General features: G+C 46.7%; 1 protein-coding gene across 5 annotated transcripts in view; it reads right to left on the minus strand.

Annotated features, from left to right (window-relative positions):
* Window positions 1-6,831: 6,831 nt before the first annotated feature.
* LOC142566817 (organic cation transporter protein-like) overlaps window positions 6,832-13,624 on the minus strand; it is a 266,000-nt gene continuing 259,207 nt past the window's right edge. For all 5 annotated transcript variants that reach the window (XM_075677698.1, XM_075677699.1, XM_075677700.1 and 2 more), the window contains 2 exons: window positions 8,990-9,126; window positions 6,832-7,190 (listed from right to left, as the gene is read on the minus strand). In XM_075677698.1, the coding sequence (XP_075533813.1) occupies window positions 7,061-7,190; window positions 8,990-9,126 (267 nt within the window). In that variant the 3' untranslated portion in view covers window positions 6,832-7,060. The remainder of the gene's footprint in view (window positions 7,191-8,989; window positions 9,127-13,624) is intronic.

Here is a 13,624-nt window from a genome sequence, read left to right on the forward strand (position 1 = left end):
GTTTGTCTGTGGTCATATGGTTATTATGTACTCTTGATTACGGGAGAGCCATATCTTTTTCCTATCGATTATTCTGCTTTATTTGCTTGACTCTCTCCCGCATAATTTCTTGGGGCACCGGGACTTCTAACATATTTCAAATATGGGTTAACTTATTCTCATGTTAGCATGAGCTGCTGCTTCGGTATTACTGCAGCCACCTCTTTCAGCTCGTGTTTCTTTTTTCATTTGCCTTGCTTCAGACGCAAGATATCGCTATTTAAATATGTTGCAATTTGTTCCTGGCAAAGCATGAAGACTCTCCAGCAAGGATGATAAAGGAAACTTCTTCCAGTAAACGGGATATTCAAATATGCGTGAAGAAGGAATGTGGCAGGCTCGTTGTTATTGGAAAGGAGAGTTGACGAATTTACAGAAAGAGTGCTAAAATTGTTGTAACTATGACGGCGTGCCCTGTGGTTCCGTGCAATGGAATTACTGAAGCCACTATATTTCACGGAGAAATATGAAGGCCTGTTATTTCGGTGCCATGGAAGGAAATTACTACTGCATTTTTATTGTACCTTCCTGTATATGTGATGGCGTGTTTTTGCAGTGCCGTTATATAAAATTAGATGCATCTGTATTTTTACGCGAAAATAGCGGTGCCTTACTGCAGTGCTTTGCAAAGAAATTACGGACGCCGGTAGATTTTACGAGTAGTTCTTGGCAGCCGATGATGCCGAGTAGAGTCAAATAAAAACATCTGTGCATTTTTTAGGCTGTATGTCAGGCCAGCTTCTCAATTCAAGGTACTGCTGTGTGGCTCCTGTTCTCGTGACCAAGTTCCCAGTGGAAACGACAGAGACACAGGTAGAATAAGTTATTGCGGCTGTTCCTGGCCAAACAACTAAAGCGGCTCGCTAGCGCTTCTTTCCCGAATGCCGATTCCTTTGGCGCTTTCCCCACTTGTCGCATTCAGTGGTTTCTCTGTATGAAGAATTTCCCTTGACATTCATTTATGTATAGGAGTGATTCCTCAGAGATGTGAACACGGACACGGACACCAAATACGTACACATACATAAGCTGGCATAGGTGAACGCGCGTTTGTAGTGAACGAGTGTTCTTTATCTGCATTCATAATGTTGTACTGCAAAAGCGAAGGACCATCTGTGCAGGACCTCGCAGACGATGTGTAACATCTTGAAATGAGCAAGGATGCACAACGCAGCGCTTCAGTTCGCACGCTTGTAAACTACTCGTTTAATTCACAGCCCCTGACTGGGGGATTATGGGGGTTAACGGAGCTTTATGACTGGGCTTGATGTGCAAGAGAAGTGAAATAACGGGTTACATCATTCGGTTTCGTAAATTTTGCCAAGAATGAGACTGCCGATTATTTTATGAATGTGTCTGTTCTATGTATATTACTTACTAGCAAAAGTTCAGTGATATAGTCACAGTCTTAACGTGGGAAGAAGAGGACGCTGATAATGGCCTTGGGGGCGACGAAGGAGAGTTAGTTTTTTTTTAGTCATGATGTCACAGTTTTTAACATGGGGAGAGGAGGACGTTCATGATGGCCTTGGGGACGACGAAGAAGAGATGAGCTTTTCTTTTTTTGCGGCTCTAGCTGGTTGGCTCCGTCATTAAACGCTATCTGTGAATAGCCGTACGCTTCTTCCTTCCCGTAACATCATTGGTGGAGTTGCGCAAGACGGAGCTCCGCAGTGGACGTAACCTGGTCGCCATGTCATCCGAACGAGAGTCTTCAACCACGGCCCCGTCGTCGCCACCGACGGTCATATTTGCCCAGCTTCGCGACGCCGGCATGTTTTCCGGGATTGACAACGTTAACGTCGATGTCTGATTGCAGAATTACCAACGGGTCAGCGCCCACAACCGGTGGGATACCACGCTTATGCTCGCTAATATAATATTCTACTTAATGACAACAGCCTGGGTTTGGTTCGAGACACATGAAGAAGATATTACAAGTTGGGACCAGTGCAAACAGAAGCTTAAAGATTTGTTCGGCAAGCCTGTCGGCCGCCAACGTGCTGCAAAGAAGGACCTTGGGCCCGCGCAGAAACGTCCACTGAGTCTTACGTGGCGTACATCCAAGACGTCCTCGCTCTTTGCCACAAAGTGGATACTAATATGGCAGAGGCAGACAAGGTCAGCCACGTTTTAAAAGGCATTGCGGACGACGCGGTTAACCTGCTAGTTTACAAGAATATAAGAACGGTCAATGAGATCAATAACGAATGTCGCCACTTCGAAGACGCGAGAAGCCGTCGCATAGTTCTGCAGTTTACGCGTCCACCCAATACCGCAGCTTCATCGACGTGCGAAGACATTTGTCTACCGCGTGAGCCCACCTCCTCCGAGAACGTCATAAGTATCGTCCGGCGAGAAATCGAAGCAGCGCCTCCTGCCACACCAGTGACGCAGTCCTTTGACGATTCTCGGCCGCTCGTGTCTCTCATACCGCCGGTCATTCGCCAAGAACTTGCCAATGTAGGTCTTCCGTCTATCTGCTCCGCCAGCCAGCCTGACTGCTTCGTCTGCTGGGTCGGCCCCTGTTCACCGGAGCCAATACGGTCAAAATTCGAGACATCGCAACCCAGCCGAATGGCAGACACATGATGATAGACCCATCTGCTTTTATTGTGGACGTGTGGGCCACATCTCTTGCCACTGTCGAAGTTTCTGGCTAGCCCACTTCCGACCAAGCTTCCCCACCTACCGCCGCTCTCCGCTGAATCCTCGCCCACCTCCACTGTCCACCGAGGTTGAAGACTCACCTGAAACCGCTCGAGCCAGTGGTACTGGCCGCTCGCCATTACCACACAGTCCCTGCTCCCGTTCGCCCCAGCGCCGTCGCTCCCCGTCCCGACCTTACCGTTGTCACTCTTCGATGGGAAACTAACTGGGGCAGCTCCTCGAGGTGACGCTGCTCTAGCAACCCGGCCTGAAACTATTCTGCTGAGCCTGCCCACTTATCGCAACCTTATGTACGCGGACGTGGATGGCTTGCCCGTTACAGCATCCATCGACACTGTAGCGCGAAATTCGATCATGAGTGCGCAGCTTCGAACGCGCTTGAAGAAAGTACTTACTCCTGCTCCGATTCGACTGCTCCAGGTCGCCGACGGTGGATCTCCGGCTGTGTTTTGCTTAGAATGTGTACTGCACGTGTGAGTGCCGCTGGCCGCCACACGTCCGTTTTGTTTAGTGTGCTCGAACGTTGCTCTCATGATGTTAACCTCGGACTCGACTTTTTGACCGTCCATTCTGCTCTGATTGAATGTTCTGCCGGTGTTGTGCAACTTGACCTTCCCCTACCCGTTGTACCTGACGGAGACTATGTCCTTACTCTCGCGACTTCAGTCCTGCTTTATGACAATGTCTCCTTCCCACACAATTAGACTTACCCCTACCTCTTCCCATAGACCTTCCTGATCAAGCTACAACTCAACTTTGTTCAGCAGATTTTATTCGCCTCCCCATCTCTAGCAGCAACCCGAATCACTGTTTTAGCCTGCCCACCTTTACCTGACGGAGACTATGTCCTTACTCCGGTAACTTCAGTTTTGCTTTCCGACAATGTCTCCTTCCTACGAGCCATCGTTTCTGTAGCGGACAATCAGACATGTCTGCCGATCCTAAATTTCGGACAGTGCCCCCAAGTACTTCCTCGAGACATGTCTCTTGCCACGTTGTCACCGTTGCACGAGTGCGACATTTCCGCTCTATCGGTTGCGCCGTCTTCGACCAGTACTCATTCAGCGCCTTCTGCATCTGCCCGACCCAAGCACTTTACAAAGATGATTGCACCGGACCTCTCAAGCCAACAAGCCGCAGAGCTGCGTAGCCTCCACGAGTCATACTCCGACATTTTCGACATGAACGATTGCCTTTTGGGTCAAACTACGGTCGTGAAGCATCGTATAAATACCGGCGACGCAACACTTGTTCGCCGACGCCCCTACCGGGTGTCGCTCTCTGAGGGACAAGTTATCCTAGGCGAGGTTGACAAAATGCTTGCCAAAGGGATTATTGAACACTCTTCCAGCCCGTAGGTATCCCTTGTTGTTCTCGTCAAAAGGAAGGATAGCAGCTGGCAATTCTGCGTTGACTATCGTCATCTAAACACGATCAACAAGAAAGATATATATCCACTTCCCCGCATTGACCATGCTCTGAATTGTCTCCAAGGTGCCACTTATTTTTCATTGATAGGCTTTCGCTCTGGATATTGGGAAATAGCCGGGGATGAACTGGACTGCGAAAAACCCTCATTCGTCCCTCCAGACGGCCTATATCAGTTCAGGGTAATGCCTTGTGACTTCTGCAATGCCCCGGCAACCTTTGAACGGATGATGGACATGCTCTTGCGTTTCTTGAAGTGGCCCATCTCTTTGTGCTACTTGGCTGACGACATCGTATCCTCTTCAACTTTTGCGACCCATCTTGAAAGACTTTCATCTCTTCTTTTTGTTTTTCGCACCGCTGGCTTGCAGCTGAACTCGTCCAAGTGCCACTTCGGTCACCGCCAAATTACCGTGCTCGGACATCTCTTCCATTCGTCAGGCATTCGCCCTGACTTCGCTAAGTTACCCTTACCAACATGTGCGAAACTTGTTCGTAGCTTTCTTGGCCTTTGCTATTACTTCCGTAGGTTTGTGGAAAATTTCACCCATTCTGTACGTCCCCTGACCGACGTCCCCAAGAAAGAATTCCTTTCTGCTGGTGTTCTGAACAAGTGTCTGGTTAGTCAGACCTTATCACGCTGCTCACCATACCATCTGTTCACGCCCACTTTGCCACCTCCGCTCCGACAGAAATCCGTACTGACGTCAGTGGCTACGGCATCGGCGCAATTTTACCTCTCCGCCAATGTGGGCCCTACCGCGTTATCACCTACGCCAGCCGTCTCCTTTCTCCGGCTGAGCACAATTACTCGATTACTGAGCGCGAGTGTCCCGCCCTTATTTGGGCGGTGGGCAAGTTCCAACCCTGCATATATGGTCGACGATTTGCAGTTACAACCGATCACCATGCCTTTTGCTGACTTTCTTTCTTCAAGGATCCCACCGGACGCATCGGTCGCTGGGCCCTACGGCTGCAGGAATACACATACACTGTGGTCTACAAGTCGGGTCGTCTACATCAGGACCCCTACTGCCTGTCTCGTCATCCCGTCGATGCAGCGGCCGGTTTAGTGGATTTCGCACCAATTTGCGTTATTTTGCTCTTCGCCTTGATAGACATTGGTGCTGAACAATGACGCGATGAATCGTAACGGCAGCTTATCGAACACCCGCTCTCTGATCCGTCTCACCCATCCTTTCACATGTTCGTGCTGCAGAATGACACCTTGCATCGCCGCAACATACACCCCGACAGGCCCGAGCTCCTAACGGTCATTCCGTCTCATCTTCGACAGACTATGCTTCAGCAACTGCAGGACGTTCCCACAGCTGGAAACCTTGGCGTGTCACGGACCTATGACCGAATTCGGCAACGGTGTTTGTGGCTCCGTCTCCAGTGCTCCGTCCGGCGCTATGTTGCCGCGTGTGGGTCGTGTCAACGCCCGAGAAGACCAGCTGTGCATCCGGATGGTCTGCTGCAGTCTTTGGATATACCGACCGACCCTTTTTTTCGCGTTAGCACGGATTTCCGAGGACCATTTCCTATTTTAAATGACGGAAATGGGTGGATTGCCGTCGCTACGGACTATACAACCCGCTGTGCCATTACTAGAGCCCTAACGATCAGCTGCACTGCAGACGTCGCTGACTTCCTGCTTCACGACGTTATCTTATGCCACGGTGCACCTCGTCAACTTCCCACCGATAGCGAAAGCTGCTTTCTTGCCGAAATCATAGACGACTTACTTCGATCATGTGCAACTAAACACAAGCTTGCTACCGCTTACCATCCTCAAACGAACGGTCTTACCGAACGCCTGAACCGCACATTAACAGACATGATAGCAATGTATGCTTTTTCCGATCATCGTGACTGGGATACTGCTCTACCATTTGTCACGTTCGCCTACAATTCCTCGCGCCACGACACAGCTGGCTACTGACCCTTCTATCTCCTCTGCGGCCACGACCCGACTTTGCCTGTCGAGACTCTCCTTTCGACCACACTCGACTCGCCGACAAAGTACACTCAGGATATCGTATCCACAGTGACCTTAGCACACCAGATTGCCCGCATTCGTGTTTCTGCTTCACAGACACGATAGAAGGGCCGTTACGGCCAGTGCCATCACGACGTGGAGTACGAACCAGGTGCTCTTGTGCTTGTTCGGTCTCCAACTCGGCATGTTGGTCTTTCGGAGAAACTTCTGTCGCGATACTATGGCCCTTGAAGCATCCGTCGCCACGTGACTCCTGTCATATATGAAGTCTCCCCACTAGGTGCCACCGTCCCTTTACCTCTCTCTCACTTCATCCACATCAGCGGTCTCAATGACAGATGAGCCGCGCCAATAAGGTGCTTTTTCTGACGGGGGTGATGTCACAGTCTGTAATGTGGGAGGAAGAGGACGCTGATGGTGGCCTTGGGGACGACGAAGAAGAGTTGAGTTTTTTTTTTTCACGGCTCCAGGCTGGTTGGCTCCGCAATTAAAAGCTATCTGTGAATAACCGTAGGCTTCTTCCTTCCCGTAACAATATCATCACGTTCAAGCCGCTGTCGTCAGCATCAAATAAAAAGAACGGTTTCGGTAAGAGGTCGGCCGGTCTAAGCATGGAGGACAGCGCAATCATGTACACACAAATAAGCACTGCAGTATGCCTTAGAAAAATATCAACGCAATAAGCAACTATAGAATGTCAATAAAATCAGTAAACGTGACGTTTAATTGACAGCTGTGTGATGCTTTGGACACGTCTTCAACCGGAAGTACTTGCAACTCCCTTTTTTCGCAATCATAATTTCTCCATATAATACGTGCGGAGCAGTTTGCTTTATCTGTTTCTGGCTCGGCTTCTTGCATCAATCGTAAGATGTACCCGTAACAAATCATGAAACAGTCCACAGGTGTTGCTTAATAAAGTCACGGCCTTCGTTTTCCGTCCACTGACGCTCTTTCAATGGATTCCACCTCTTCAGTAGTTTTCATGGAAAGGAATTCTTCGTTCAGCTTGTCCAAGTCAATCGCCTTCATTTCTGTGTCATTCTTTATGCTGCATGACAAGACGAATCTCGGTTAGCATCCAGAAATCAATCGTCACTTACTGGTTTCGCTGGCACACAGCGAATTTCGCACATGCAACAATATCTATGTTCTAAAATTACAAAACACAACAGATGACAGCTAACACAAAAGCTCGAAGGCAGGCAGGCACTCGAGAAATGACTCGCTGTAAGAAGTCGTAGCTAGGGACCAACTCCGATGCCCTATGCTGAAATACATGTAAAACATAAACGCTTTTTTGAAACAAGCAGCGTACCGCTTTAAACAAAATTTGTGCCATTTGAGAGAAAATGTCGTATTCTTTAGCGAATGCAGCCAGTAAAGTTTTAATTTGCTACCTTGCATTTTTCGAATTCAGAAACCTTGCTAAGATTCTAAAATATCGAAGCACGAATTTTACAAATACCTAACTCTTCACCACAAATAGATATTGTAATTCTCATGCAATTTAAAGCAGGTAAACTTATTGTATGAATTCGAAGCACACATCGAATTGTGACAACGCTTTCACGATGTTACGAGGAATTTACGATAGTCTTATTCAATAATTAGCAGCATATTGGAAAGCGGTTTAGAATGCATCGATTCCATCCGCTTTAGATGTCTTAGTAGGTGGAGTTTACATATTTGTGATATCATTAAATGTTATTGAGAGAGAGAGATAAAACTTTATCTCTCTCTCTCTCACAAAATTTTTGTGAGAGAGAGGGATAAATATACACAATAATCTCACAATATATTTCTCACAAAACGAGAAACCCCCTACACAGCTCGAGCTCCTGAGACTTGGTGTGTTCCTCAACTTCGGACTAATTATGGCCAGCAAATGTTATGCTACTGGCTGCCCAGTCTACTCAATGATCTTACCAGATGCAATATCGATGTGTTGACTTGTTCCGCGAAAAATCTGCGTGATATGTTCCTCCAATCTTGACTGTGTACCGTTGTACTTAGTGATCTTTTGCCCTTAGTGCTTTTGCTCTTCTCTCTTTTCTTCCCTTCTTTTTTTCTCTTTTTTTTCCCTTACCGTTTCCCACCTGCACTGCTGCTGCCATTGTAAACGGAACCTGGGGCCAGTCAAGCTGCTTCTCCGCAGCTTTTTTCCCCTTGTTTTTCCGCCACAACCATGTACCTCCTTGCTTGTGGAAACAAATAAATAAATAAAAAAATAAATAAATTATGTCCTTGATGGGGTTAAGGGGTGGCGGGGGTCGGGAGACTAACCCCCAATCCCCCCCTTCCTCAGACGGCGGCCAGTCCTTGCTTTCTGGCGGTACCAATGTTATTTGCGAGTTTTAAAATTCTAACAGTTTTCGTAAAGAAATTTATTGCCTAAATATAGAGAGCTCAGCCTATTGAAGCCCCCCCCACCCCAACAGATGAAATTTTCTTTGAATAAAGGAAGCATAATCAAAATCGGTGCAGTTGTTGACTGGAAAAATGGTTTCGTCGTTTCCATGTGTTTAGATTAAAGCTTCTAAGTTAAAGCTTTCCCTTATTCTACTACAAAACGTCCCTCCATTCTCCAGACAGCCGCATGACGAAATCGATTTCTCGTAAAACTCTTGTTCCCTAGTACGTCATGCAAGGGCCGGTGAATTCCTTGTGTACATGATTCCTTTACTAGCATCCCCGCAACGCAGCGACCTAAGCGATGCTCATACCGTAATCTCAGTAGACCACATTCATCATAGTATTCCGGGCAACGAATAAGTGCGGCCAAAAACGGCTGTGCCATTACTACCGCGTAGTTTCCTTATAGCACGTACAAGTCACACTTTATCTTACCTTCTTTTCTTGACATCATCCACAGTGTCGGGAAGCGTCATCTTGAAAGTTTCTGGTAGCATAAGGGCCAGCAGCACAGACAGCACACAGACGACGCAGTCCACTGCTTTGGGAGCCCAAGGCCCTATTATGACAGCCTGGAATTCGTAGAACATTGTCAGTATCGTCATTAAATAATCTTATATGCGGAAACCATTTAGTCTCCATCGTATTAGTCCATCAAAAAAAATCTTTGTAAACTTACGGGCTTTTTTACTATTTTCTAATAGTCAACATGAAGTTGAATAGCCCCTAAACAAAAAAGTCAAAAAGCAAATAGGGCCATTCCTGCATCTTTCTTTCGTCCTTGTCGTAAAACCTGCAATACAAAGGAACAGCTGCCTTATTCCGCAGAGTTCCAGTTTTTCTCTTCTTTGCCTTAGCATTGGCACTAAATAATCTGTCATTGATCTTCCGGAAACATGAACGCATAATTTTTCGACCCCGATTTGTAATTGCTCCAGCAATTGGGCACAAAGAACTTATTAGACATATCCTGGCATGAACGTAATCCACATTACGCGGCAACAAAGGCTTTCCGGACATACAACCGCAATCGCAGCCCAAGCGCAGAGACTACATGCACGGTTCACGTCCAGAAAGAAAGTGCGCTCGGAAGAATGTCGCAGCATGCCAGGACTTTTCTAACCCCGAAGCTATCCAAGGAGCGGCAGGGTTCCCGGAACTAATCGAATTGTTATCACCGTCATCCCCACTCGGTCTTCCGCGTCTCATTTTACACAGAGGTGTGCTGCTCGTAGCTTCGCAGCACGCTGCGCGGAACTTCTATGTCGGTCTCTTTTGCGTGACGTAACTCAAGCGGAGAGGGTACAGCCAGAAGGCCTTAGGTTCTCTAGAGGCTGTTGTCTTGGCCACCTTCTCTTCTTAATCTACATTAATGATCTCGCTAATGATATATCTTCTAACATACGCCTATTTGCGGACGATTGTGTTATTTACCGACCCATTAACAATAGCTCAGAGATCCCTGTCCTACAGCGGGACTTGCAAACAGTTGAAAAAGGTGTAAGGGATGATTAATATCGTTAAATGTAAATAAAACCTCATTAATCTCTTTCCATCATCGGCATTCTTATGTGGCACCCTCATATCTCTTTGGTAACTGAATAATTTCATCTGTGACATGTTATAAATACCTAGGGCTTATTTTAACGCACGACCTTTAATGGTCGTCTCACATTGCTAAATTAACTAACTAGGCTAACCACCCTTAGGCTTTCTCCGGCGAAATCTGAAATTTGCCCCTTCTTCGGTAAAAGCTCTTGCCTACAAATCTGTGGTAAGGCCCAAACTTGAATACGCAGGCTCACTTTGGGACCCTCATCATACTGATCTTTTTAACTTGCTTTAATCTGTCGAAAGCCGCGCAGCCCGATTTTTCTTCCATGACTATTCTTCATATACTGGTGTCACTGCGCTAAAATCTAATGCGAATCTTTCTAGTCTAGAAACGAAGCGTCAAGTGTCCACACACATTCTATATCACAAGTTTTATTATGCCCCGATTGGTGACAGCCTGATTTCGCCCGCTCACCGCCATTCATACCGGACTAATCATTCAAAGTTAGTGTACCCCCGCATGCGCCCACATCATCCCCATCTGCATTCGTTTTTCCCACGTACAGCGAGAAACTGGAATGATCTGCCTGAAGAAGCGGCGGACCCCTCCAGTGCGACTGAGTTCCAGACTGCCATCGAACACCTTCTTTGAAGCTGCCCACCCCTCATGTAAAACCCCTTTCCAGGGACATTTGAGGAATAAATAAATAAACAAAATAGAAAAATGAGCACTTCCTTGCATGATGTTGTCTTCTCCGTTATCTAGTGTCATAACTGGGGTTTGATCAAGTGCCGTTTATTGTATACCTGGGAATCCCGCTGTTTCTGCCAGTGCTTCTTCAGCTTGTCACGTAAGTATGGTTTAAGGTCCGTGGCTGAAAGGGGTATGTTTGTGGCGGTGGCGGTAAAAGAAAATGAGGTAGCGTTCTCGTCGGCAGCTTCGTTGCCATTTATGCCACTGTGCCCAGACACCCAGCAAATGATGCTGACTTGTTTATCGATATAAGCAGAGCAAACCAATGCATATAGTTAGTTGAGAAAATTTTCTTACGTTTTGGTATACTCATTAGAGCACGGACTATACTCAATGAGTCCGTTAAACACAATAGCCCTAGTGAAATTTGTTTTCTAATATGTTTAGCTACAGAGAGGATCACGGATGCTTCCGCCATAAAAATACTGGTATACGGATTCAGTGTTCCGTGTATTAAAAAGGATGGTCCTAGAGCTGCGTAAGACTTCGAAGCATCTGTGTAAAATTCAGCACCGTAACACTGCACCTTAAGTTCAAGAAAATGCGAGTGTATATGTGACTCAAGTGCTCGTTTTGATATTTCTAAGAAAGATATGTCACACTGAACAGTTTGCCACTACCAGGGCGGTGGGAGCCGAGTAGAAGCCATTAGGACATTCTCTAGAAGAGGGACTCCCGTTTCTTCCGACAGCGCTTCCGACTGGACTGACAGAGGAGGCCTGGTGGCTGGGCAGTTACGGAATAGCCTGGCCGCGGACAAGTCTTGAATAGTTGAATGGCATGGGTGATCTACAGCTGATTTTAGTTTGAAGGCATACGAAAAGCTTAAGTGTGTCCTTAGAAGTATAGAGACCATTCATTAGATTCGGCGTACAGGCTTTTCACATGAATTGTCCTGAAGGCACCTGTAGCAAGGCGGATGCCTAAGTGGTGGATAGGATCTAGCATTTTAAGAGCACTAGGCCTAGTAGAATTATAGACTATTGCTCCGTAGTCAAGGCGTGATTGTAATAGGCTTTTATACAAGCTAATTAGGCATCTCCTGTCGCTGCCCCAGGTAGTGCGTGACAAGAGCTGCAGTAGGTTGATAGTCTTAAAGCATCCTGCTCTAAGATACTTTAAGTGCGTGATAAAATTTAACTTGCAGTCTAAGATGATAAAGGTTTATGTTCACCGCTCACTGAGAGCGGTCCTCCATTTAGAACTATTACGGGGTCTGGCAGTATACCTCTCTTGTTAGGGAACAGGACGCACGTACTTTTTTGGCCGCCTAGTTAAAAACCGTTCTCGTCTGCCCACTTATACAATTTATTTAGCCTAAGCTGTACTTGGTCGCTCGCAGACGCTTAGATTAAATGATTTATAGTCTATCTGGATGTCATCCACATTTAAAGAATAAAACATAGTACGTGGTATGATAGTGTGGATCGAATTCATTTTAACAATAAAAAGAGTGCAGCTCAGCACACTACCTTGTGTAACACCAGCCTCTTGTGTAAAAAGAGGAGACAGAACGTTACCAACTCTTACATGGAACGTGCAATGGGAGAGGTAACCCTTAGTCACATTCAGTAAGTTGCCTCGGAATCTCATTCCAGACAGATCACGGAGGATTCCAAAGCGCCAAGTTGTGCCGTACGCCTTTTCCATATCTGTAAGCACTGACAATAAAAACTTTTTTGGACAAAAGCTTCCCGAATTTGTGCCTCAATACGTATCACATGATCAGTGGTTGATTGACCCTCGCAAAAGCCGCACTGGTATGGGTCAAGCAGTTTGTTCGATGCTAGGAAATGTAGTAGCTGGCGGTTTATCATTTTTTCGAAGACCTTGCAGAGGCAGCTTGTTAGTGCTATAGGCCGGTAACTCGAAACCGACAATGGATGCTTGCCCTGTTTCAGAATAGTAATCATAATGACCTTTTTCCAGGAAGACGGGGCCTCGCCGGAAGACCATACATCGTTGTAGAGGGAAAAGAGGGCATTTTGTGTTTCAGAAGGCTGTTGCTTTAATATTTCATATATTATACGGCCGGATTCTGGGCCGATTTATAGCAGCTGTTTAGTGATGCCTGTAGCTCTGCTAAACAGAATGGCTCATTATATGCCTGGTATATTTTCCATTTTCCTTCCAGCTTCTGTCCTTCTATTCTGGCTTTCGATATTTAAATGTTCCAGGATAGTGCGCTGAGCTTAACGCATGTTCAGATTGTGCGCCCAGGAAGTTCACTTGGTCTTCCAAGCTATCGCCCTGCGTGTTTACTAAAGGGAGTGAATGCGTTTGTCGCCCTCTTGCCTCATTAACCCGGTTCCAGACTTTGGCCTCATCTGCATACGAGTTGATACCAGATAAGAACTTCTGCCAACTCTTTCTTCTGGCCTGTCGGCGCATTTTCTTGCCTTGTGACTTTATCTTCCTAAAATTTATAATATTCACCGTGGTGTAGCTTGTAGCAACCCCCACGTTTTGTTCTGTTTCCTACGAGCGTTCCCACATTCGTTGTTCTACCACAAGACACGGCGTTGGCATGCCACACCATTTACTTCAGATATGAATTTCGAAGCGTTATCGATTATGAAGGTGGTAAAATACTCCACAGCAACATTAATTCATAACGAAGACATGTGAGCCCATAAGATACCACTAGTACGAGTTGGAAATTTCTCCGGTCGACTGTACCAACCTTCCACCGAGGAGCCTGTGGCGGAGATTCGTTTTCTTTGGATGTTCTCACTAGCATGGTGAAGTAGTCGCTCCCGTAA

The sequence above is a fragment of the Dermacentor variabilis genome, unplaced genomic scaffold (genome assembly GCF_050947875.1).
Source record: "Dermacentor variabilis isolate Ectoservices unplaced genomic scaffold, ASM5094787v1 scaffold_13, whole genome shotgun sequence".
In the NCBI taxonomy this organism is placed as follows: domain Eukaryota; kingdom Metazoa; phylum Arthropoda; class Arachnida; order Ixodida; family Ixodidae; genus Dermacentor; species Dermacentor variabilis.